Raw genomic sequence first — 26,396 nt, 5'->3', positions numbered from 1 at the left:
ATTTTTATATATATACCTGCTCTGTTCCCCAAAGTACCTTACATTAAGTTAAATAGCATTAATTTAAGTAGCTGGGAAGATGTCAAAATAAGCAACACAAAAATATTCTTCCTTAGTAGTAAAGTGCAATACATTTCAGTGTAACCCAGAAACCAATATAAATAATGCATATCATTAAATACTGAAAGCAAACAATTTTATTACCAAATCAGAGTGTTAACATGCAGTAAGAGATGCTAAACTGCTCATATACTCACGACTCCCAACATCCTCTACAAAAGTCATGTCCACAGGGCATATCCACTGGATCTTCAAATATAGAAATACTGCACATACAAATGTCACACTGAAGATGAAGAAGAGCAAAGATTTACAGAGTTATACTTTGAAGAGAGAACAATACATTCGTTTTGTTCATTAGTTTAAAGGCAAAAATACTAGTAACGGTAATTATAAATTTTAAAAGTTAAGTGTTTCAAAGTTTTATGGACAGTTGAAGTTAGTGTGCCTTTAGTTGAATAACAAACACCCTGACTACTTCATTATAAACTATTTTGAGATTTAAATGTTTTAATGTAAAAATCAAACTTTTAAATTCCAAATTTATATATTAACCATCAACTGTGCAGTTAGAAAAGGTAGTACAAGAAACAAATTATTACAGTCTATTCAGGTCAAGCTCAAATTGCATGTTGCGAAATAACCACTTTAGTGTCACGTCCTTCACCTTATACTTACTCTTCAAAATCTACAAAAACGAGTAAATTTTTGTTTTTATTACAGCAACTCAGGATACCCAAAGTAGGCTTTCTACTCAGGGAACCTTGCTATAAAACTATGTTATCTTCTAAACAATGACTTAATAAAACCAAACTTTATAATGTTATGGATACAAAGTATAGAGGTAGGATTCTGTTTTCCAAAAAGGTCTCAAAATAAGAAGCGCTTTCATATTTATCACATATTTTGAGTCGCTGAGTCACTCAAGAAATTTCCTATAACAGCACACCAATGGTATACCAATTAAAAATGCAGACAATGGTAGTACTGTTTCTTTTTTTTTTGAAACAGAGTCTCACTCTGTTGCCCGGGCTAGAGTGAGTGCCGTGGCATCAGCCTAGCTCACAGCAACCTCAAACTCCTGGGCTCAGGTGATCCCCTTGCCTCAGCCTCCCAAGTAGCTGGCACTACAGGCATGCGCCACCACACCCAGCTAATTTCTTCTATATATTTTTAACTTGTCCAGCTAATTTCTTTCTATTTTTTTAGTAGAGACGGGGGTCTCGCTCGTGCTCAGGCTAGTTTCGAACTCCTGAGCTCAAACAATCCGCCTGCCTCTGCCTCTCAGAGTGCTAGGATTACAGGCCTGAGCCACTGCGCCCGACCTAGTACTGTTTCTTAATAAGAAGGAAACATTTATTATGGAAGTGCAGCTAGATGACAAGCTCCAGAAGTTTTACTGGAAACAAATACATAATTATTACAAACTGTAAATGTTTAAAAATTAGTAGCTTGCAAAAAATTATTAAAAATATTCTATTTTTAGTCTAAAGTGACTATCACAAACTCAACTTTTAATATTTCAATATATTGTATTTAGAACTTTAAGCAACTGGCATTTTTAAGTGAAAATATAGTTGATGTTTTTCCCAAACTCTTTTTTGTTTTGCAATGAGAAAAGAAAACCTTTCATTTTTCAATCTATAATTCAGAGATCACAAAAATATTCTGTGATAATAAATATTTATCAAAATTGAAAAAAAACGAATCCTTAAAGAATGGGCTAGGATTTTATTAGAAGGACACAACTAGACGCTCCATAGTTAATATTAAGTCATTTAAAAATTAAAAGATTAAAAACAAAGCTATGAGAAATACAGTGAATACCAAACCATACCAAACTGGTGTCTAAATCCCCAGGAGATAAACTGATTTCATCTGGAGAGGTGACAGAAGAGCGTGTAGTCCTTGGAGTTCTTGGAGAAGGGAGCGTGTCCCAGGCATTATACCCGCTTGGTGGTGGAGTTGGCATTTGAACACCTGATCGTTGGCAGCAGTTCTCTGGGTTGGACATCCAAGCTTCAAGTAATTTCTCCCTGTCCCAGTCTTTAAGGAAAACAGAATGGATATCTCTCAAAAAACTGAACATATGGTAATGTTTTAAAAGCTTCATAATAACAAAAGAAACAGTAAGGATAAATTGAAAAGATAGAGGTCATCTAAGAAAAAAAATATTTATACAAAAGTAGTAACTGCAAATGAATATCTGGGTATGGCATTTTTATTAATATTTTAAAAATCTAAGCTCTTTTATAACCTACTGTAGCTAATGACCATGTTAATATCTAACACTACATTCAAAATTCCCAGTAATTTCTACTAATAATCAAAATAGGTGACTTATATCACTTTTGGAATTTACTGAATTTTTGTTGGCATGGGTTTAATGTAGCCTCTTTACTCTTTCAAGAAAAATACATAATTTTGCAATTGGCCTCACTGGTATCAATTTGTAAAATGATTGTGGTAGTTCACTACTAACATGTCAAAATGCCAATAACAGGTCTTAAAAATCAGTTGATAAACAGCCTGAACGCAGAAGAAACTTCTGAAGGGATTAGGATTATAAATAAAATCTTAGTGAATTACGTAAAAATTCTGTTTTAAGTGATATTGAACCAGTTTTAACTAAAAACAATTATCTTCCTACTGTCAACACTTTTAAAACAGCCAAGTGAAACATGTTGTTATAATGTCCAGAGCCTTAAAAGCCTAACCCTTTCATAACAATACATCCAATTATTTTGCTAAGTGTTTACACACATTATTTCATTTATCTCTCCTAGCAAACATTTCAATCATTATTTAGGTGAAGAAACCAAGTCTCAGGGAAGTTATGCAACTTGCCCAAGCTCACACAGAAATTTGAAAACAATTTCTGTGATTCCAAAGCCTGTGTTCCTTCTACTATCACATACTATTTCTCAAGAGTATTAAAGGGTAAATTATTCACTGTGGGCCAATTATATAAAATTTTATACCTCAAATACAAATAACTATGAAATTTTTCTACACAAGACTTTATTCAATCATATTAAGCCAATGTACTTGATGGTTTAACAGGATAATTATGACTTTGACATACAATGAAGATAAAGGGAGTGTATTTCCAGCTGAGGAAATGACATGCACAGGGACATAGACATGTAACAGAATGACTTAAATTATTCTGTAAAATTGCAGTATAGGTTGTTGTGGTTTGGGAAGATGGAAAATAAAATTGGAAATAGGGGTCAAATTACAAAGGAGAGGAAAAATCTAACAACTGAAAAAAACTGCATACGAATGCATTACTGAAAACATTACTAAATGGACCTCAGCATTCTAATAGGTCATTACTTACTGATTAAGATCATGGCCAGTAGGAAATAATTCACTTTCTTGGTACTGTTGATTGTTGCTCTAAATTTTGCATAATTCAAATACTGCACTAGAGACCTAACTTTTCTTCTTATACGACAAATTTATAAGCATATATAAAATAGCCATTTACATTTCTCGCAAACAGCTATGACTTCTGCTTCTAAAAAGCTGGCATAAAATTTGGCAAACCTACCAATTTTATCAGTAGAAAGCCATCTTAACGCAAACCTTTATAAAATGCATTCCTTTATTTGAATAGACATTTATGGAAGGATTGCTAGAGATGAGAGTACTGAATAAACGTTTCCTCCCCTTAGGATTTCTCATAATTTTTTAACTTGACTACTTTTAGTTCTGCTGGCATCATATAATATCTTGATGGTTCCTTAAAACTTGACTAGTGTGCAGATATTTAAAAATGGGGCAAGAAAGCAAGACTCTGTCTCAAAATAAAAATAAAAATAAAAATGTGATGCTGACTGGCATGAAGATAAATAAAGGTTTCCTTTATTGTTTTTTAACAGCTATAGAGATTTACAGTTAAATCAGGCAAAATGAATCTGTCAAGGCCATTTTCACAAAATGTCATCAATTTCAGAAGAGGATAACAGGTAAATTACTTAATCTCTGTATGTCTCAGTTTCTTATCTATTAAGTGGAGATAATTAATATCTATCTTATAGGTTTCATAAAAATTAATTGAATACATGTAATATGATTGAAATAGTGTCTGGCAGACGGGTATTCATAAATGTGGCTATGATTAGCTATTAGCAAATTTCAGTTTAACAGACTACTCTTAGTGACCTCAAAGTGTGTGGATCATAGTTTCAGGAGTTCTATTAATAATACAAGCACCAGCAATGAAGGCTTTAGCTAGAGGATTTTGGTGAGGGGGCATGAATTTACTTTGGAAACTTAAGAAACAGTGTTAAGGAATAAATAAATTATGCCTAGGGAGCAAACAATCAGTTTATCTAGGCTAAAAAATCTTTATTAATAATCTTATTTTGTCCCTTAGAAAAAGGTTTTGGTTAGCAGGTTTAAAGGAGAATGTGAGAAAAAGGAGATAGCATTAGCCCTTTGAAGAATGATAGGCTAAAATAAATTTTAAAACAACAGAAGAACTTTATGTTAAAATGAGGGATAATTTAAGTCTAAATTATTCTACCGAAGATAGGTTAGTAACTTCACGAAATCCAGTTAAATAAAAATTACAATCATAAATGATGGCAAACCATTTAATTATTAATAAAATGCCTCATTTAGATTTTCCTTTTTTATTTACAAATTATTACTATGTTGACTAAAAACATACTTTTGAAAATATAACTTAAAAATTATAAACAATTTTTAAAAATTCAATATATATATATATATATTTTTTTTGAGACAGTCTCACTTTGTTGCCCGAGCTAGAGTGAGTGCCGTGGCATCAGCCTAGCTCACAGCAACTTCAAACTCCTGGGCTTAAGCGATCCTCCTGCCTCAGCCTCCCGAGTAGCTGGGACTGCAGCCATGCGCCACCATGCCCGGCTAACTTTTTCTCTATATATTTTTAGTTGTCCAGATAATTTATTTCTATTTTTAGTAGAGACAGGGTCTTGCTCAGGCTGGTCTCGAACTCCTGACCTCAAGCGATCCACCCGCCTCGGCCTCCCAGAGGGCTAGGATTACAGGCGTGAGCCACCGCACCCGGCCAAAAATTCAATATACTTTAATATGCCTATCTTTTCTTCAGCTTCTTGTTTTGTCTTAGAAATTCAGAGGTTTTCCTCTGTCCTTAGACTTATATGTAAGTCTCCTAGACCTTCTCCTAAAATTGGTTGATTAATTTTATATTACTCATCTTATTGATATAATTTTTTCCTTTTACTTTTTGTATTCTAACTTGATTTATAATAATTCAGCTGGTTAGACAGTCATATTAGCACCATTTATTAAATTATCTATCCTTTTCCTACTGAATAGGAATAGAAATTAGAATATTGAACTGAAGGGTAGAATATCATCTTTACTGTAAATTAAATTCCCAAGTATTGGATTCACTATTCTGTTTCAATGGTTTAGTTGTCTTGATATGTGCAAGTGCCATATTGACTGAATTACAGTGGCATTTAGTATGTTCCATTTTCTGGTAAGGCTAGTTCTCTTCATTGGAACCGAAGGAGTGCACCCGATCTCTCTGACTCCCAGGAAACTGAGGAGGAGCTGAATAGGTAGGCATAGCCCTCTTGTTTAGACCTGAGGTTGGGCTCAGAGTACAAGGAGACAGCTGTAGAAGAGGGCGTTGCCTTGACAAAGAAAAATAACAAGAAGAAAACCAAACAGAACTGTTAATCAGTAAAACATAGAACTTATCAAGGAGGTAGATGATAAACTAAACAAACAAAAAATTAGTAAGAACGTTAGAGAGAATCAAGAGTAGCCCAAAAGACTTCTTGGGACAAGAAAGTCTTAATTAAAAAAAATTCAGTCGCAAAATAAAATGAATGCTCCCATTTGAGACCCAGATTGATGTTCTTTAAGACCAATGGTGAAGAAATACTTCAAAACAAACGTAAAAAAGAACATTTATTAAAAAACCCATAATTGTTCTGATTATTAAGATAATACATGTAATTAAATCCTCATTGTAAAAAGGAAAAAAAAATCCACAACAAATCAAACCCAAGGAAAGTGGAAGACGCTGATAAAGGTAAAAGTAGAAACTATGTGTTAGGAAATAGAAAAAACGATAGACAACCTATAAACTGTAGGGAAAAAAGATAAAATCTGTGAATTGAAAAATGAAAAAAGCTAAGCCAATAACTAGTGTAGTTAAGGAAATCTCAGATATACAGTTTTCAACGGAAAATGAGATACAGCAATATGTAGAGAGAAAATTAAAAGAACTGTAAGAAATGCAGTGTCTTTCAAACTGTAAACTTATATCAGTGTAGAGCTGCTACATATAATGCAATTTCTTTTATCTCTATTACTCAACCCAGAGCCTACTTCAAAGTGTACTTTCAATAAATATCTGTTGAATGAACAAATGGAAATAAAACTGCATGCCAATATTATTAAAATCTTGATGAAGTAGATAGTATTCTAGAAAACTTTAAATGGCTAAAACTGAAGAACTCATGAAAAGGCAGTAAATCTAAGTAGAATAATAACTATGGAGGAAACTGAAGAATATAGTAATTATTTCTTTAAAAAGTACAGGGCTCATATGGTTCATATGGTTTCATAAGCAAGTTTTTCTAAATTTTCAAGTACCAATGAATTTCTGTGCCTTTTCATGAGCATAAAGAATGAAAAAAGGATTCCTAGATATTTTTAAAAAGCTATTATAAAAATCTGCAATGCCAAAACCCAACACTTCATTTATAAAACAAGTCCTATTTGACATTATCAGTATACATAGTTGGTCATGTAGAATGCAGAATTATAAAATGTAGACTTATAAAAATAATGATATATGCATACCTTAAACATTTAATAAAACTTTTACATTAATTTACTAATCCTTTTTATGTAGGACAAAGGCCTTTTCTCTAGCATTCTGTTTCTATTTCCTGTTTCTTGCCTAAAGTACAACCAAAAAACATTGTCTACAATTTCTCATTGTTATTTCTTTAGAGTCAGGTTTAAAAGATGCTTAGATAGCAATCTGAATGTAGAGTCCTTGATTTTTATGATCTCCCCCTTCTTTTTTATTTGTTGTTTCACTCACACATAATATCAAAGCAATTTTAAAACTAACTTGCCTTTATCGAGGCCTTCCAAAGCATCCCACTTAAGGTTTCAAGAAATATTATTTTTTTACTCATGTTTTATCAGTAATGGTCCATTATATTATGTAATCACAGTAAGATATACAACTGGGGCAATCAGGTTGGATAAGTGACGCTTGGTAAATATGCAATTCAAGCCAACTGCATGGGAATGATGAAAAGGATCCTTCTAGCCAGAAGCAGTCGGTCTATGTTACAAAGAAAATCCTGAAAGTCAGTTAACGTTGGTTAAGACAGCACTTACTGCATTATAATGTCAAAATCTAACAAAAATATTAGGAAACCAAATACAGCCTGACATATACCCCAAGACCAAGTATGCCTTATTATTAGAATGTAAGAACAGTTGAGTACTGGGAAAGATAATTTATAATACTAATGTATCAAAGGAGAAAAATCAGTATTATCATTTTTTTTAAAGATTTGGAAAAAATGAGACAACCTGAAAAATTACTCCTGAATTTAAAATTAAAAAAGATCTTTTAAATAACAAGAAAAAGATACTTCTTTAACATGATAAACAGACTGTTTCAAACCAATAGCCTATTTCTTAATTTAAAACACTAGAGCCATTCTCAGGATTTCAATTATCTATTCACTGATGCATTACAAGCATCTATTTCCTGCCCAAATGATTCTGAACTCTAGACAATTTCTCCATTTGGATTTCTCAAAGTTTACTGCTTGGTACACAATTAAGGAACAAGCTGGTGACCGAATGAATGAATTTCTTCTCAAGCCAAGAAAATAAGCATCACTAATAATGAATGTTACATAGGAGTGCTATCCAATATAATTAAACCAAATATAAGATAAGGAAAAGCTGGTGTCAGAATTACCATTATTTACAAATGATATGATTGTCCTCCTAGTAATCTTAAGAAAACCACGAAGGATTTGTTGAATATAATAAATAGAGTTCTGGCCAGGCACGGTGGCTCACGCCTGTAATCCTAGCACTCTGGGAGGCCAAGGCGGGTGGACCGCTCAAGGTCAGGAGTTCGAGAACAGCCTGAGCAAGAGCGAGACCCCGTCTCTACTAAAAAAAATAGAAAGAAATGATCTGGACAGCTAAAAATATATATAGAAAAAAATTAGCCGGGCATGGTGGCGCATGCCTGTAGTCCCAGGAGGCTGAGACAGAAGGATTGCTTAAGCCCAGGAGTTTGAGGTTGCTGTGAGCTAGGCTGATGCCATGGCACTCACTCTAGCCCTGGCAACAGAGTGAGGCTCTGTCTCAAAAAAAAAACAAAAAAACCAAAAAAAAAACAAAAAAACACCACGGACCTTAATTTGCATTTATAGAACACTACACTGAACATATGCCAGGCCATTAAACAAGTCTCAACAAACTTCAAAAGACTGAAAACTATTAAAATTGAAGTGAAAATAATAAGACATCCAGAAAAATCTGAAATATTTGCAATTTAGTCTGTATCATTCTAAATAACAGATGAAACAATGGAGAAAGGAAAATGTTAAAATATTTTTAAGTGAATAACAAAAAAAAATACACCATATAAATTTTTAGCCTCAACAGAAAAAATAGTAAAAAAGATATGAATGATAAATCACAAAAGGAAATATAAGTATCCAGTAAACACAAAAATATATTAGACATCTCACTTGTAATTAAGAAATGCAGAGTTTTAATTAAAAGCATATTGTTTGAGTTTATAATTTCACTGCCAAGAATTTATCCTAAGTAAATAAATGGATGGATGCACAAGGATGTGAATCTCAGCATTATTTACAATAGCAACAAGAAAAAATGGTACAACTAATCAATAATAGAGCACTGTATGCTTATATAATTGGAAGATTATGCAGCCAAATATTTATTGATATGGAAAGGATATCAAATATTTACTTTAAAAAGCATAAAAGCATATTACAGAATGGCATATGTAGATTAATCCTACTGTTGTTAAAAACAATGTTAATTTCCCTGTGTCCCACAAGATTTCTTGTCACATAGATGACATACTACTTTTAGAATTGTATAAAAATCATTAGACCAATTTTTAGTTTAAAAATAACTACAAGAAAGTTCATTTTCATTTTTCCTCCTATTAACTTATTTTACTATTTGAAAATTATTATTGTCAAAAAATATTTCTTCATGACTACATTAGAAAACATTCTTTTTGTTAGATCGTTTTCTATAATCTGACAGTATACTACACTTCCCATACAGTTCCTCAAACTTCCTCACTGCTGCTATTCAAAATGTTAGCAATGGGGCATAGGACAAAGATCATCCTTTGGAATCGGGCAGTCTTGAGTCCAAACTCCAGATGTGTTACTTATTTAACTATATGGGCTTGAGTAAAATCCAGGATAATTATACCCACTTTGATTCTAATCCTTTCAACTCTCAATGTTTGTAAGCCATTTAGTATAGGGTCTACAACACAGAAGGAATTCAATAATAACAGAGGTAAGTACTATTACCTCTTAAAAATTTCTCTTTGGAATAAAGTAATTACAAACTAATCCAAGAGTAAGTGCCATCTCCCAGATTTACTTTAGCTAAGCACATGCCACAACAATTTCTTCATATATAATCATTAAAAGTGGTAATTATAACTGCTGTTGAAAATGTAGGAGGCCATGTGAAGAAATTCTAATAAAAATAAATTGATATTGTATAAAAATGTGCCACATATTATCAAAAGTATGAGGCATACAAAGTAAAAATAATTTTCTTAGGATAGTATGATTACTTTTTCAAAATTTCTATTATGTCACTTTTTAATAAAGGAAAAAACCAACTATGTAATTTATATACACAGATATTAAATATGCTAAATTTTCATCTTATCTACTCTACTACAAATACCGTTCAGCACAACTTCTGTTTGATTCTATCATATCAGTCTCCTTAGAAAATATTTACTTGATGCTTTTTTATGTCCCATGCACTATGTCAGACAGTGGGAATACAATTATAGGAAAAACCAGACACAATTCTTGTCTCCATGGAACTTACAGTCTAGCAAGGAGAAAGACATTAGTAAAATAAACATATAAACAAACAAAAAAATTACCACTGTCAGAAGCTCCACGAAGGAGAGGTAGAAAATCCCAGTCAGGGAGGTCAGAGAGGACAACTCTGGGGATATAGCATGGAGTGAACATCTATAGGATAAGTGGGAGTTAACGAGGTGAAAGAGGGAGGAAAAGACATGTGAGACAGATGGAACACAGAATGTTCAAAGGCCTTTGGCAGGAGGGAAGATGGCATCTTTGTGAAATTCAAAACGTCAATGTAGCTGGAGCATGGAGACCAGAGGGGAAATATTGTGTGAGATGAGGATGGAGAGACAGGCAGGGGATTGGTCACACAGGACTTCTCATAAATACTTCTATCTTCAGCTTAGGAATGATAGGAAGTCAATGAAAAGTAGAGATTAAGGAGAGCAAGCACAGGTTGTCATAATTAGATATGAAAGATTATTCTTTTCAACATACAAACAAATTGGACAGGGCAAGGATGGAAGAAAGGTAGACCAGACAAGAGGCTATTGCATAGTCTAAGCAAGTGATGACGGCAAATAGGGCTAGGTAGTGGGAGTGGAAATTAAGAGAAAGAAAGAAATTTAAGATCTCGGAGGTGAAATCAACAATTCAGTGATGATAGGATGGGAGGGGAAATGTCAAAGCTAGTGTCCCAGGTTTCCACCTTGAATACCCAGTTGGTTTGCTGGTACTGTTATCTATGGAGCAAGGGAATACCAGAGAACCAGGTACATTTGGAAGAGCATGAGTTTAGTTTTAGACATGATGAGTGTAAAGCGCTCTTGAGATATACTGGAAGAGCTTTCAAAGAGGCAGTTATATATTATATGAGGTATCAGGTTCAGAAGACAGGTCTAGTTCAGAGGCAGAAATCTATACTTACAAAAGCCTTAGGAGAACATAACATTTCTTAGAAAAGGAGTAGGATGAGAACAGAAGATATGGAACACCAGTGTTTAATTGACCATAGAAGACAATGAACCTCCAAAGGAGTTAAAAACAGTGCTTCAATATAAATTTATTCCAAGCACAAGCAAATTTGCTTTGGGCTCATATTTTGTAAATTTCATTTATTTTCTCATTAGGTAGTATTCAATTACATAAATTACTTTTATTACTGGGGAAACAGAGATGCCCTTTGTATTTCTAACATAGTCCTCCTTAAAATTGAATTACTACTTAGTATATTCTGCCAGATATTTCTGTTTTCTGCTTAATCTAGATCAACTTCATTACCTTGGGACTAAATTTGACAACAGATGGTATGATACTCAAATCTATTTTCCTGTGTAAAGCTGAATGAATGTTACCAAGGATACAATCTATAAATCTTCCAAACAGTTCAGTTTAATAAATCTAAAAAGGAGCCTGTCCTGGCATTAAGAACAATTATAGTAAACTGTAGCTCTCTGCACTATTTTACTCACCAACATCATTTATCTCTGTAAATCTTATTTGATTATCAAATGTTACTGATAATATGTAAACAATATAGAAGAGATGCTCATTTGAAAACTTGCATTAGTCTCTATTTTATGCCTTAATAGAGGGATGAAACATAGAATACTTTAGTAAGTTATTAAAAAGTTATCACAGAATAGACAAATGCCAGGTAGGAAAATTCAGGTGGATTTCACCTCATTAGAATTTACACCTATTATGTGAAAGAAGTAACTTAGGGAAGTATCAATGGAGTAAAAATGGAGTTGATCATTGAATAGTACTTACTGATATAATGTGTAAAAAAATAGGGATGACAATGTTTCTAATTATAGTGAAATTACTGGTAAAGTTAGACTTAGATTCTATTGTAACTATTCTGTTGTAACTTATTAGTTACGATACATTATATTACCTGGCTGAGATAGATAGCTGTAGCAGAGATGTCTATCTGTACAGAGAAATGCTATGGTAAACAACTGTTGTTTGCAGTTAGATGTGGCCACGTGACCGAATTCTGGCCAATGGAATATGTGTAGGAGTGATGTATGCCACATCCAGGACTGGCTCATAAAACTTCCCACACTTATTCTTCCATGCTCTTTTCCCTTTCTGACTGGCTGACTGGAATAGAGATAATCCCCAGGGCAACCAAGGAAGAAGCTATGTTGTTTCAGATGGCTGTCAGTCAGCCGACTGACTGAATGACTGTGTGGAGCTGAGTCCTCATTCCACCTAATCTAAATGGAAATGCTCTGTATTATTACATGAATAAGCAATGTTTATTGTGTTTAAGCCTATACTTTTGTTTCAGCAGCCAGCCTACCCTAACCAGTACAACTGTGATGCCACAGGTCCCCAAAAATGAATAGCTTCTACTATTCTGCCAGGTCTACATCGTATGTAATGCACACTCTACATTTAAAGAGTATCTTATGAACCTTACCCTAAAGAAATACAATTTAAGGTATTTTGTGTTTCTGTACAAGTTTTTATATTATGACTCTTAAGTATTATTATTATTGGCTAAAAAGAAAATATTTTGTGATTATATGATTTTAAAAGATATTCAGAATTACTAAATTTAATTTTTTGACCTAGGTATAAAATTTTTTCCATAGAATATGTTTCAAAGTTTACAAAGGTGACAATAAGGAAATGTAATTTTTTAACAAAAAGGTAGATTTTCAAAAAATATAAAAATAAAATTTCGGGTATATTATCCATTCGATAACTATTTTCTGAGGGATTAATATTTGTTAGGTATTGTAGGAACAAAAAAACATTAAAAGCTGCCCTCAAGGAGCTCCAACGTTAATACAGAAGCAAATAAAGAGGAGAGAGTGTGGAGTAAGATGGCCCAATAGAAACCTGCAGCAATTGTCCCTCTACATGGACAACAAATTTAAAAACTATCCATGCAAGCAAGCACTTTCAGAAGAAACAAAAATCAGGTGAGTATTATATTACCTGGTTTTAACATTATACCAAAAAAAGAGGCACTGAAGAGGGCAGAAAAAAACAGTCTTGCATTGCCTATGCAACCTCTCCCCCATCCCTTGGCAGTGCTGTGCAAATACGCCCAGTGGAGAGAGAATCTGTGTGCTAGGGGGATGGAGAGTGAAGTGATTGTGGGACTTTGCACTGATTCAGGGCTTCCCTGGCACAGGGTAGAATTCATGTTGCCCACAAAAGCAGCAGTCCTTGGGCAATTCCTTTGGCTGTGCTGAGTTGGATCTAGTGAACATGGGGTACACATGACCCAGTGAGACACTAGTAGTAGCAGCCAAGCCACTGCCTGTGTCTGCACCCCCCATCGCCACTACAGGCAGTGCAGCTCAGAAAATCTTCTTCTACTCAAGGAAAGGAAAGGGAAAAGACAGAGTGGCTGAGTGGATAAAAAAACAAGAACTACCTATATACTGTCTGCAAGAAACACACTTCACCTATAAAGACACACATAGGATGAAAATAGAGAGATGGAAAAAGATATTCCATGCAAGTGGAAACCAAAAAAGAACATGAGTAGCTATACTTCTATCATATAAAATAAATTTCAAGATAAAAACTGTAAAAAGAGATACAGAAGGTCATTATAAAATGACAAAGGGGTCAATTTAGCAGGAGGATATAACAATTCTAAATATATATCAATATATATGTTTATATAAACATATATATGTGTATAAATGTATATATGAAGCAAATATTATCAGAGCTAAAGAGAGAGATAGATCCCAGTACAATAACCATTAGAGATCTCAGCACTCCACTTCCAGTATTAGACAGATCATTCAGACAGAAAAATCAACCAAGAAATACTGGATTTAATCTGTACTAGAGACTAAATGGACCTAACAGAATAGATATTTACAGATGTTTCATCCAACAGCTGCATGTTCTTCTCCTCAGCTCATGGATCATTCTCAAGGATAGAGCATATTTTAGGCCACAAAACAAATCTTTAAAAACTCAAAAAAAACTGAGATCATACCAGGTATTTTCTCTGACCACAATGGAATAAAACTAGAAATCAATAACAAGAACACTGGAAAATATACAAACACATGGAAATTAAACAATATGCTCCTGAGTAACCAATGGGGCAATGGAGAGACTAAAAAGGACATTAACAAATTTCTGGAAACAAATGAAAATGAAAATACAACATATCAAAACCTACAAAAACTACAGCAAAAGTAGTAATAAGAGGAAAGTTTACAGCAATAAGTGCTTACATAAAAAAGGAGAAAAGATACATCTCAAAGAGCTAGAAAAACAAGAGCAAACCAAACCCAAAATTTCTAGAAGAAATAATAAACATCAACAGATTCAATGCAATTCCTATTAAATTACCAACATCATTTTTCACAGATTTAGAAAAAATAATTTTACACTTTGCATGGAACCAGAGAAGACCCCGATTAGCAAAAGCAGTATTAGGCAATAAGAACAAAATGGGAGGCATTAATTTACCAGACTTCAAACTATACTACAGGGCTGTGGTTATTAAATCAGCTTGGTATTGGCACAAGAACAGGGACACAGACCAGTGGAACAGAACTGAGAATCCAGATATAAAACCATCCTCATATAGCCATCTAATCTTTGACAAAGCAGACAAAGACATACACTGGGGAAAAGAATCCTTATTCAATAAATGGTGCTGGGAAAACTGGATAGCCACATGTAGAAGACTGAAATAGGACCCACACCTTTCACCTCTCACAAAAATCAAATCACGGCAGATAACAGACTTAAACTTAAGGTGTGAAACTATTAGAATTCTAGAAGAAAATGTGGGAAAAACTCTTACAGACATTGGCCTAGGCAAAGAATTTATGAAGAAGACCCCAAAGGCAATCACAGCAACAACAAAAATAAATAAATGGGACCTGATCAAATTAAAAAGCTTCTGCACAGCAAAAGAAACTGTCATGAGAGCAAACAGACAACCTACAGAATGGGAAAATATTTTTGCATGCTACACATCTGATAAAGGGCTGATAACTAGAATCTATTTAGAACTCAGGAAAATCAGCAAGAAAAAATCAAACAACCCTATCAAAAAGTGGACAAAGGACATGAACAGAAACTTTTCAGAAGACAGAAGAATGGCCAACAAATATATGAAAAAATGCTCAACATCTCTAATCATCAGGGAAATGCAAATCAAAACCACAATGAGACATTACGTATCTTCAGTGAGAATGGCCTTTATCAAAAAGTCCCAAAACAATAAATGTTGGTGTGGATGCAGAGAGATAAGAACACTCATACACTGCTGGTAGGGCTGCAAACTAGTGCAACCTCTGTGGAAAGCAATATGGAGAATGGGCTACTATATAGATAAGAATTTTTTTTTTTTTGGTTAGCATCCTCTTCCTTTTTTTCCAACTTTGAAAATCTTTCATGTTTGAGTTCACTCTCCTGCCATTAAAAACAATATGTTAAAACTAATGAGATCAATTTTTAATTATAATAAAAATCTTAAAGTTCATCAGGCAAATCATTTCAATTTATCAATTTTCATTGATTATAATAGATAGAAGATTGGCCTAAACATTGGTTGATTACAAACCTAGAATTTTTGAAATTTACCTTTACAAATACTCTAGGTTTTAGCCAAATAGGAAAACCCTATTTGATGGGTAATGAAAGTGATGGCAGTTTGAATTTCAAAGCTCTACTGTATTTTTATATACCTTAAACAGATTCAAGTAGACCTACCATTTGATCCAGTAATCCCATTATTGGGCATCTACCCAAAAGAACAAAAGACATTCTATAAAAAAGACATCTGCACTAGAATGTTTATAGCAGCACAATTCACAATTATAAAGATGTAGAGGACTGTAATCCTAGCACTCTGGGAGGCTGAGGCGGGTGGATCGCTCAAGGTCAGGAGTTGGAGACCAGCCTGAGCAAGACTGAGACCCCGTTTCTACTAAAAAAAAAAAAAAAAATAGAAAAGAAATTAGCTGGACAACTAAAAATATATAGAAAAAATTAGCCAGGCATGGTGGCACACGCCTGTAGTCTGGAGGCTGAGGCAGTAGGATTGCTGGAGCCCAGGAATCTGAGGTTCCTGTGAGCTGGGCTGACCCCACGGCACTCTAGCCGGGGCAACAGAGTGAGACTCTGTCTCAAAAAAATAAATAAATAAATAAATAATAAATAAATAAAAGAAAAGAAAAAAAAGACATTAATATTTCAAAGATGGAACTGATAAGATTTGTTTATGGGTGTGACGTGAGACAAGAGAGGAGTCAACCAGGTGAATGGTGGTAGCCTTTACTGAGAAGAACTCTAGGGAAGGGCAAATGTTGGGAGCAGGTTAAATGAAAAGAAAAACAAAAAAATCCTTAAAAGGGACAGTATATTCTTGAGTTGACACTTTAACTTCACTCTGTGCATTTCGTGGGGAAAATAACTTTTACATAAAATAAATACAATTGACATACTAATAGCACCATTCTTAGGTATTTAATTGAACTATTACAATTTTGTATTTGAATAACTTCAGTAAGAATTACTTACAAGACTAGGACTAGGGCTATGGATTTCAATGCCCATTCTCACTCAAATCAGACATACTTCTAAAATGAGACAACCTATAAGTTCATTTAGTAGCTCAATGTTTAAAAGGAAATTTCCAGCCGGGCGTGGTGGCTCACGCCTATAATCCTAGCACTCTGGGAGGCCGAGGCGGGTGGATCACTTGAGGTCAGGAGTTCAAGACCAGCCTGAGCAAGAGTGAGACTCCATCTCTACTAAAAATAGAAAGAAATTATCTGGACAACTAAAAATATATATAGAAAAAATTAGCCGGGCATGGTGGCGCATGCCTGTAGTCCCAGCTACTCGGGAGGCTGAGGCAGTAGGATCGCTTGAGCCCAGGAGTTTGAGGTTGCTGTGAGCTAGGCTGACGCCACGGCACTCTAGCCCGGGCAACAGAGCAAGACTCTGTCTCAAAAAAAAAAAAAAAAAAAAGAAATTTCCAATTTATCCTCTTTGATTTACAGCCAGTTTACACTTCAAAATACAAAATTTTATGAGGAATTGAGTATTGCAGCAACCACTACACAAAAAACAATTCAGGCTTATTTAACAAACCATATTGTTTCATATTAAAATTAAAAAAAGCTATATCTTAACTCTGAAAAGTTTCAAAAGGCACTTATGTTATCAGAAACATAAAACATTTTTTTTTTCATTACCATGAGCTCGAAGTAAAGCTTCAGCAGTAAACAGAGGAGCCTGAAGCATGTCTGCAGTTTCCACAATAAGCATATCTTTCAATCTACGAAGATCCTGAGGCCTTAATCCTTCATATGGCTTTGAAAAGGAAAAAAAAATAAAGTTAAATTGGCCATTGTACTCTCAGGGAGTATGAAAATACCTATAAACAAATATACAGTCAGTCCCTCCATATCCACGGTTCCTTAACCGTGGATTCAACCAACCACGGATTGAAAATATTTAGGGAAAAAAAATGGATAGTTATGTCTGTACTAAACATGTACAGATTTTTCCTGTCATTATTCCCTAAACAATACAGTATAACAACTATTTACATAGTATCTATATTGCATTAGGTGTTGTACATGATCTAGAGATGATTTAAAGCATATGGGAGGATATGTGCAGATTATATGCAAATACTATACCATTTTATATAAGAGACTTGAACATTGGCAGATTTTGCTGTCCAAGAGGGTCCTGGAACCAATGCTCCAAGAATACTAAGGGATGACAGCATATGATTACCATTTATTTTATCTTCCAGTTTCAATTTGGTTATAGAAGTTTAAAAAGGCTTTTTTATTCTCCACCACCATAGACTTCAAACTACCCTTTCATAACTCTCCTTTCAGTGGGAAAGCAGATGCTGGGGCTCATGTACCTTACCTTATCATTCTAAAAATAAAAGTATCATATTATAATGGCAAGGCCATCTTACTTTATAGTTTTTTTTTTTGAGACAGAGCCTCGCTCTGTTGCCTGGGCTAGAGTGAGTGCCGTGGCGTCAGCCTAGCTCACACCAACCTCAAACTCCTGGGCTCAAGTGATCCTACTGCCTCAGCCTCCCGAGTAGCTGGGACTACAGGCATGCGCCACCATGCCCGGCTAATTTTTTCTATATATATTTTTAGTTGTTCAGATAATTTTTATTTCTATTTTTAGTAGAGACGGGGTCTCGCTCAGGCTGGTCTCGAACTCCTGACCTCGAACGATCCACCCGCCTCGGCCTCCCAGAGGGCTAGGATTATAGGCGTGAGCCACCGCGCCCGGCCTATAGTTTTAATAAGTGGATAACACAAAAAGTATTAGAAATAAAAACCTATAATCCCACCACTGAGCAATAATCATTATTAAAGTTCTCTTGTATTTTTATCCAGTCTGTTCATTTTGTAAATCAATTGGGTGTTAATATACATGTGTTCATTTAGGCACAGTTTTAGTCATTGAACCAAGAAACACTTACATTTATTAAAAAGTTCTAATAGCCAATCTGTAGCACTCCTTTTTTGCTTTCCCAAACATTTCTTGGATATTCTTTTCTGTTTATTTTTTTCAGGTGAATTGTAGACTTCTATCAAATTCGAACTGAAATCTAACTGGGATTGCCAGTGGGATTATATGATTCCTTAATTAATATTAATTTGGAGAAAAGTGACTATGCCATACTATATAGACTTCTTTCTGGTAAACATTTTATCTATTTATGAGTGTTCTTTAATGCTCCTTTGTTTTCTTCCTACAGGAACTGTATCATCTCAAGTTTTTTATTCCTTTGTTATCCTTTTTTTTGCTTTTAACAAAAACATATAAAGAATAAGTCACAAGTGACTCACCATTCAGAATCAATTACTGGTAACATTTTTGCCAGACTTGTTTCAAGCCCTTTTTGAAAACAAAGAAGCAAAAATCTATAAAGCTAAAATAACCTGTGATACGCTTTCCCCATTCTATTTCCTTAATCTCTCCACTTCTTGCCTATAGCTAATCACTATTTCTAATCACTATTAGAAATTTCATTTGTAGCTGTCACAATACTATGGCATAACATTATATACATCACTAGGCAATTTACTTTCTCTTATTTTTATTCAATATTATGCTTTTATCATTAATACCGATACACATATCCATTTCAATCCTTTAAATATAGGTAAACAGACTTACTGCAGTAAGCATAGAACTAAAGATCATAGCTTAAAAAGCCACAGAAATTCTCAAGTACCTATCAGGAAACAACCACTGAGGGTGTCCTCTGGCAGCATTTATCACAGTTTTCAGAGACCTCTGGGGCAGTTAATAAACCTCACCCATTGTAGGCAATTTACAGGTATTATCTTTATTTTTTGCTTTTTTTTTTTTAGTCTTATGGTAACCATCTCATCAATTCTTACTCAACTTCATATAACTAAAACTATTCACCAGGTAGGTATAATTTCTCTCAGTTGGCATGATAAACTTCCTGATCCTTAAACATCTTATGGAAGGGATACATATAAGAGCAAAGAGTGTGTTAATGACAGAAAAGATTGACAGACTTGATAACATAAAAACCTGCCAAGATTTAAACATAAGAAGTGTATTATCTTTAATATATAAGAAATTGGTGACAAGTCAAAAAATAAAAAAAGTTATAAGAATACAAACATGCTTAAAGATATAAACTCTATCTAGTAAACTAGCCAAGATTAAAAAAAAAAGACAATACTCAATATACTCAATGTCAGTAAAGCTGCAGTGAGCTGGCCCTCAGATATACTGTAGGTGACAATAAAAATCAGTATATCACTTAACAACCTAGCATCATAAATCATGAACCTTTAAAGTAATTCATCTTTTAACCCAGTAATTTTACTTGTAGGCATGTATCCTAAGGTATAATCACAAATGTGGACATAATTGGTTATCGGCAATGTTACTTTAAAAGTAAAAAAATGTACAAATAACCCAAATGTACATTAAGGAAGTTACAGGATACTCACATGTTAGAATAGTTAATGGTTATTCAAAATGATTTTCATGATGAGTTTGTAAAAATCAAGAGATATTAAGAAAAAAAGCCTACTGGACATAATATATATAATATCAAAATATAAAATGTGCAAAGAGAAAAATAGAAGGTAATCCTGCAAAACGTTATAAGCATTATTTGAAAGTGGTAGAATAATACATATTTTAAATTTTCATTCTGCTTCTTTTTATGAAGAACACGTGTTTAACTAAAAAGTAGAAGTCACTGGGGATGATAAAGAGCTACCAATAGTGGCAGTGTACATAATCAGTCTATAGTGTTATTTCTTTTAAAAATGATGCAGACTTTGTTAAATACATTTCATATCACATGGCATTAATAGCCTACTTCACCTATGTATACATTCAGCTATACTGCCATGAATCTTGGCATATATAGGTATCCCATGACCTTAACCAGAAAAAGAAATGAAGCCAGGTACACTTGTAGTCTCAGCTACTCAGGAGGCTGAGGCAGGAGGATCGCCTGAGCCCAGAGTTCAAGGCTATAGTGTGGGATAAATGCACCTGTGAATAACTACTGAGCTCTAGTCTGGGCAACACAGCAAGACTCCATCTCTAAAAAAAAAAAAAAAAAAGGAAAAAAAAAAGAAATGGAAATTTAACCCAAGCTATTCTATATGGGAATATCATTATATAAAAGAGAAACACTGCAATTTAATCCAAACTATTCTTAGAAAAAGTCTCATGTATAGTTTGCTTTTAAGCTAATTTATGAAACATTTTCCCCTGCAAAAACCTAATAAAACCCTTTAATGGTTAACTTTGTACTCCTAATTCCAGTATAGAAGTTATACACTATGTATATTTTAAATACTAGAAAATGTGTTGCAAGTCCAGATTTGGGGTTCTAAGTACCTCTTTTTGCCTTAGGAATAACAGTAAATATTTGATATTCCCAATGATGGCAATTTTATATTTCCTGGTTTTATTTCCTAAACGTTCTTTTTCAGATTAGCCATCATTCTGCCTCATTTATGTTGAGCCAGATAAGTAGACAGAAAATGGTAAATTTAATCATGATTCTACAAATTAGTGCTATCTGGAAATTGATAGTGCAAGTAATTAATGAAGGAATTTAGTTTTCCTTGCAACTGTGACATAATATACACAAAGATTTGATTTTAGATATACTAAGAAAGAAGGGATATTATAAAGAAATCTGTATAGATCCAGTTTTTAAAAATGCATGCAGTTTTAAACTTAAATAGGTAACACTGGAAGAAAAATAGTTCTTAAAGGACAAAGACATACTGCCTTCATGAACACATAACACAGTCACTCTAGATCTTCACGACAGAACTGTAATTAGGTCATGTGAAGCATTTCAATGCATTGCTCAGGCCCAAGTGGGTACTAGTTCTCTCTTCCGCAGGAAAGACTAAAATGAAGGTGCCTTTCTCTTTCCTGTTGCAAAGATAAACTACTTCTATTTTCAGATTAAACACAAATCAGCAGTAACCTTCAGAGCAGTCAGTACTGATACAAAGAAAGAAAAAGGAAACTAATTAAAAAGAAAGAATGAATAAAAGTACTTCTTTTGCATCAGTACATACTACTGATACCAAAAGACCAATGAAATGTGAAACAGCCTAACACAATCTACACTACTTTGATATCATGTATAAAATGACAGTTATCTTCAAAAACTGTTTTGGAAAGACTATGATATAAAGGAGTTATGAAAGTATTTGTTTTTATTATTTTTTTACAATGAAAATAGCCTCCTCCCTCCCCCATTGCCACCCCAACTGTATAGGTAACATGTGTTCATTGCAAAAAAAAATTAAAAGAATGGGTACTTATTTACCCAAATGTATTGGTAACTTAAAATTTTAAAAGATGTGAAAGACATTCAGGGAAGAAGAGGATATTTCCAATTCCCCTTAATATCAATCTCTCATTAGCTGATCCACGGGCATAGCCTGGGTGGGAGAGGGAAAAAAGCCAGGAAAGTCTTTAGGATTCTTAGTCTCTTCCCTTCATTTCAGTTTCCTTTCTCCTTACTCAACTACCTGGGCATTAAGACCCAGGCTACCCTGACCTGTACTATGACCTAACAGGAAGGAAGCTGCTCTGGTAGAGCAGGGTAGGTTAAACCTGCTAAGGAGGGTAGCTTGCTTCGGCAATGTCCGACATATGGGTTTCTTGCCAGAAAAAGCAATTTGAGCCTTCCTGAGTAATAGACTAGGAATAGGGAGGGGAAGAAAGATTCTTTCGATGGACTTTTGTAGCAGCATATCGTTCACTTCTCCCTTCATATACTCAGGTGTAGACACACAGTCCTATTCCTACAGTCTGACCCCTACCTAGGCCTAATATTCACTAGTTTTTCTGTTCTTTCTTTGAGGATTAAAAAAACTAAACACAGTCTTCTCAACCATCACTCTAATACATCATCTTGATTTTATTTCTTTATAGCAGTTACCACTCTCTGAAATTATGTGTGCACTTACTTTTTAAACTTACTTGTATGTTTTTCTCTCCTTGCTGGAATATAAACACCTAGAGGGCAGGTGCTTATCTTTGTTCCTATGTGTTACCTCCAAGCACCTAAAACAGTGTCTGGCAGAGTAGTCATCCAGAGATTTGTTGAATGATGGGATTAAGAAGTGGATTTTACTCATTTATAAACTAATCATTTGGAGAAAAGGACAAAAGATATGTCAAGAAAAAGTTATAGAGAGATAATATTATACACTGTCCAGATCATTAACTGAATAAAAAAACTCAGCTAAAATAGACACTCCTCCTTGAGAACATAAATTTTAAAAAGTACCTAATTACATGACTTAATATAAACACATAGCAGGCCATGTAAAACTACTAGTATAGGCAAAATAATCCAAAAGTCAACCAGGGTCAAAGTAGAAGGTAAAAAAATAAATTTAAAGAAAGCATTGCTTTTTTCAAAAATTGAGGTAAAACTCACATAACATAAAATTAATTATTTCAAGGTGTGCAATTCAGTGGCATCTAGTACATTCACAATGTTGTACAATCACCACCTCTATCTAGTTCCAAAACATTTTCATCACTCCAAAAGAAAACCCTGTACATATTATTCCTTCTTCCCCCCAGTCTCTGGCAACCATCAGGGTGCTTTCTGTCTCTATGGATTTATCTATCATGGATCTTTCATGTAAGTGGAACCATTCAAATATGTGATCTTGTATGTCTGGCTTTCACTTAGCATAATGCTTTCAAGGTTGGTCCATATTATAACATCTATTAGTACTTCATTCCTTTTTTATAGCTGAATATTCCATTGTATATATATATATATATATATATATATTACACATATATATTTCATTTTGTTTATCCATTAATTAGTCAATAAACATTTGGATTTTTCACCTTTTGGCTATTATGAATAGTGCTGTTATAAACATCTGTGTAGAAGTATTTGAGTATGAAAGCATTACCTTTTACATTATGAAAATGGTAGACAAAAATAAATTCAAGGCCGGGCGCGGTGGCTCACGCCTGTAATCCTAGCTCTGGGAGGCCGAGGCGGGTGGATCGCTCGAGGTCAGGAGTTCGAGACCAGCCTGAGCAAGAGTGAGACCCCGTCTCTACCAAAAATAGAAAGAAATTATCTGGCCAACTAAAAATATATATACAAAAAAATTAGCTGGGCATGGTGGCTCATGCCTGTAGTCCCAGCTACTCGGGAGGCTGAGGCAGTAGGATCGCTTAAGCCCAGGAGTCTGAGGTTGCTGTGAGCTAGGCTGACGCCACGGCACTCACTCTAACCCGGGCAACAAAGTGACACTCTGTCTCAAAAAAAAAATAAAAAAAAATAAAAAAAAATAAATTCAATATGGATTAAAAACAAAACTACAAAACTAGAAAAAAATGCAGTGGCATAAGACTATAACATTAGCATGTCACAAATTCAGAAGACAGAAAGGAAAAAAAACTACACCTCTTAATACTCTAAGTGAAAAGCTTAGGATATGAAAAAATACACAAAGTTCTTATAGAAAGCATTAACAAAACACAATCAATCTGTAGAAAATGAGCAAATGAACAGTCAATTCACAGACTACTCAAAGAAATAAATTAAAACAAGGTACCATTTATGTGTCTAAACTGGCAGAAAATAACACTGATATATATCCAATACTAGCAAAAGTTTAGGGAAAAGGATCCTCTAATACACTAATGGAAGAAAAGTAAATTAATATAATCTTGTGGAATAGCTTAAGAGCATCTGCTAAAGTTTAAAATACCATGATTCATCAAACCAATTTCTAGAAATAGTGAATATACTTTTTAAATGTGTATATAAATGCAATAATAATGATGATGATGTGATAATCATGATTATAGCAGCAGACATTTAGTTAACACTTAAAACGAGCTAGGCACTGAGCATATACATATATTAACTCATTTATGGATCACTACAACCTTATGAGGTAGGGACTATTATTATCCCCATTTTAAGAAGAGACTGAGGCAGAGAGTTTAAGTAACCTGCTCATGGTCACATAGTCAGTCCTCAGGCCAAGATATGGATCCAGTCAGTCTGGCTCTAGAATCCATATTTTTAACTACAATGATGGCTCAATATATACCCAGTATGACAAATATTCATAGTAACCTTGTTTTTAAAGGTAAAATACCTAAATTACTTAAATGTCCATCAGTAGATAAATGGTTAAAAGATATAGATTATATGTTCTGACTTGGGAGAGATATTCATGATATATGAAGTTGAAAAAATATTTCAGCAGAGCTCAATGCATATGATTTTACTTTTACATTATGAACTCAATATGTATACATGTTTGCTTAAGTGTGTTAGTATACACAGAAACTGTTTAGTAATTAACTTGGATTTAGTAATAAATATTCATTATAAATTTCAGGAAATGCATCAAAATAGGAAAAATAATAATAGTAAAGCAAAATAACCATAACCACAATAATCATTTGGTATACTTCAATCTTCTTCCTATACATAGTAGTATCAAACTGTTACTATTATATAACTGTTCTGTATCTTTTTAAAATTTAACATGATAGTGTACTGTAGTTATATTAATTTAGATTTTAAATCTATTGATAATGACTATTATTTTCTGATTTAATTATAAATTAAATTAAGGTGATATGTTGGAGAAAAAACCAAGTAGTCATAAATGCCTTTCAATTTAATCAAATTGACATTACTTCTGGAATATTATTGTTCAAATGTTGTCTTCTGACTAAATGACTATATTAATTATTATCTTAATAATTTCCGTTTGACTTAAGATCATGTACTGCCAAAAGATGCTTGGACTTGAACTCAGAAGAATCAAGTTCAGCTCACTTTGATCCTGGCAAGTTATTCAACTATTTTCTGATTTACTTTCCTCATTAAAAAACAAAGGGGAGAGGTACAACTATCATTCAAGATTCCCATGTGGTTTAAATAACCATATGAAAGGGCTAGCAAAATGCTTAAGACATACATAGGTTCTCTTTCTATACTTAATCTGAATAAGCATGCCTATAATATAACCTAACTAAAGAAACACAAAAGATAAAAAATATATACATTTCAATTTCAGGAAGCTCAGTACATTTGTCCATATATAGATCATAAAAGCTCAAAAATTGCTGGGAATTTATAGGAAAAATAAAACAAACAACATGATTATTTTTCTAAACACATATAAACCAATAGTTACGTAATTCCTTTTAGAATCAAGTTAACATTGAACACTAAGGAAGCTGAATCATTTCTGGAGGAAAAAACTTGTGTTATAATTTCTCTATGAAATATCTATGGATGCCTGCTTTGTGTAAGCAGTGTGTTAGACACTGAAAGTACTCTATTGAGTAAGGCAGATATGGTTCTAGCCTCCGTGGTGTTGACAGTCTAGTAGGAAAGAAAGGCAATATATAGCCAGGTGCAATGGTTCATGCCTGTAATCCTAGCACTCTGGGAGGCTGAGGTGGAACGATCACTTGAGGTCAGCAGTTTAAGACCAGCGTATGTAAGAGTGAGACTCCTGTCTCTACTAAAAATAGAAAAATTAGCTGAGTGTGTTGGGGTGCACTTGTAGTCCCAGCTGCTCAGGAGGCTGAGGTGGGAGGATCACTTGAGCCCAGGAGTTTGAGGTTGCAGTGAGCTATGATGATGCCACTGCACTCTAGCACAGGGTGACAGAGTGAGAC

The 26,396-nt window shown here is 33.9% G+C and overlaps 1 protein-coding gene across 4 annotated transcripts in view; it reads right to left on the bottom strand.

The window, feature by feature from the left end:
• Positions 1–26,396, bottom strand: part of ANKIB1 (ankyrin repeat and IBR domain containing 1) — a 140,518-nt gene that overhangs the window by 52,222 nt on the left and 61,900 nt on the right. For 3 of the 4 annotated variants that reach the window (XM_045564671.1, XM_045564669.1, XM_045564670.1), the window contains exons 5-7: positions 17,387–17,504; positions 1,898–2,106; positions 258–346 (exon numbers count right to left, since the gene is read on the bottom strand). In XM_045564671.1, the coding sequence (XP_045420627.1) occupies positions 258–346; positions 1,898–2,106; positions 17,387–17,504 (416 nt within the window). Of the gene's footprint in view, positions 1–257; positions 347–1,897; positions 2,107–17,386; positions 17,505–22,675; positions 22,697–26,396 lie in introns of those variants that run through there. The other variant, XM_045564672.1, reaches the window with a different exon arrangement.

The sequence above is a fragment of the Lemur catta genome, chromosome 11 (genome assembly GCF_020740605.2).
Source record: "Lemur catta isolate mLemCat1 chromosome 11, mLemCat1.pri, whole genome shotgun sequence".
Classification (NCBI taxonomy): Eukaryota; Metazoa; Chordata; class Mammalia; order Primates; family Lemuridae; genus Lemur; species Lemur catta.
Note: the sequence above shows the minus strand (reverse complement) of the source record. Positions and strands in the feature narration are given on the sequence as shown.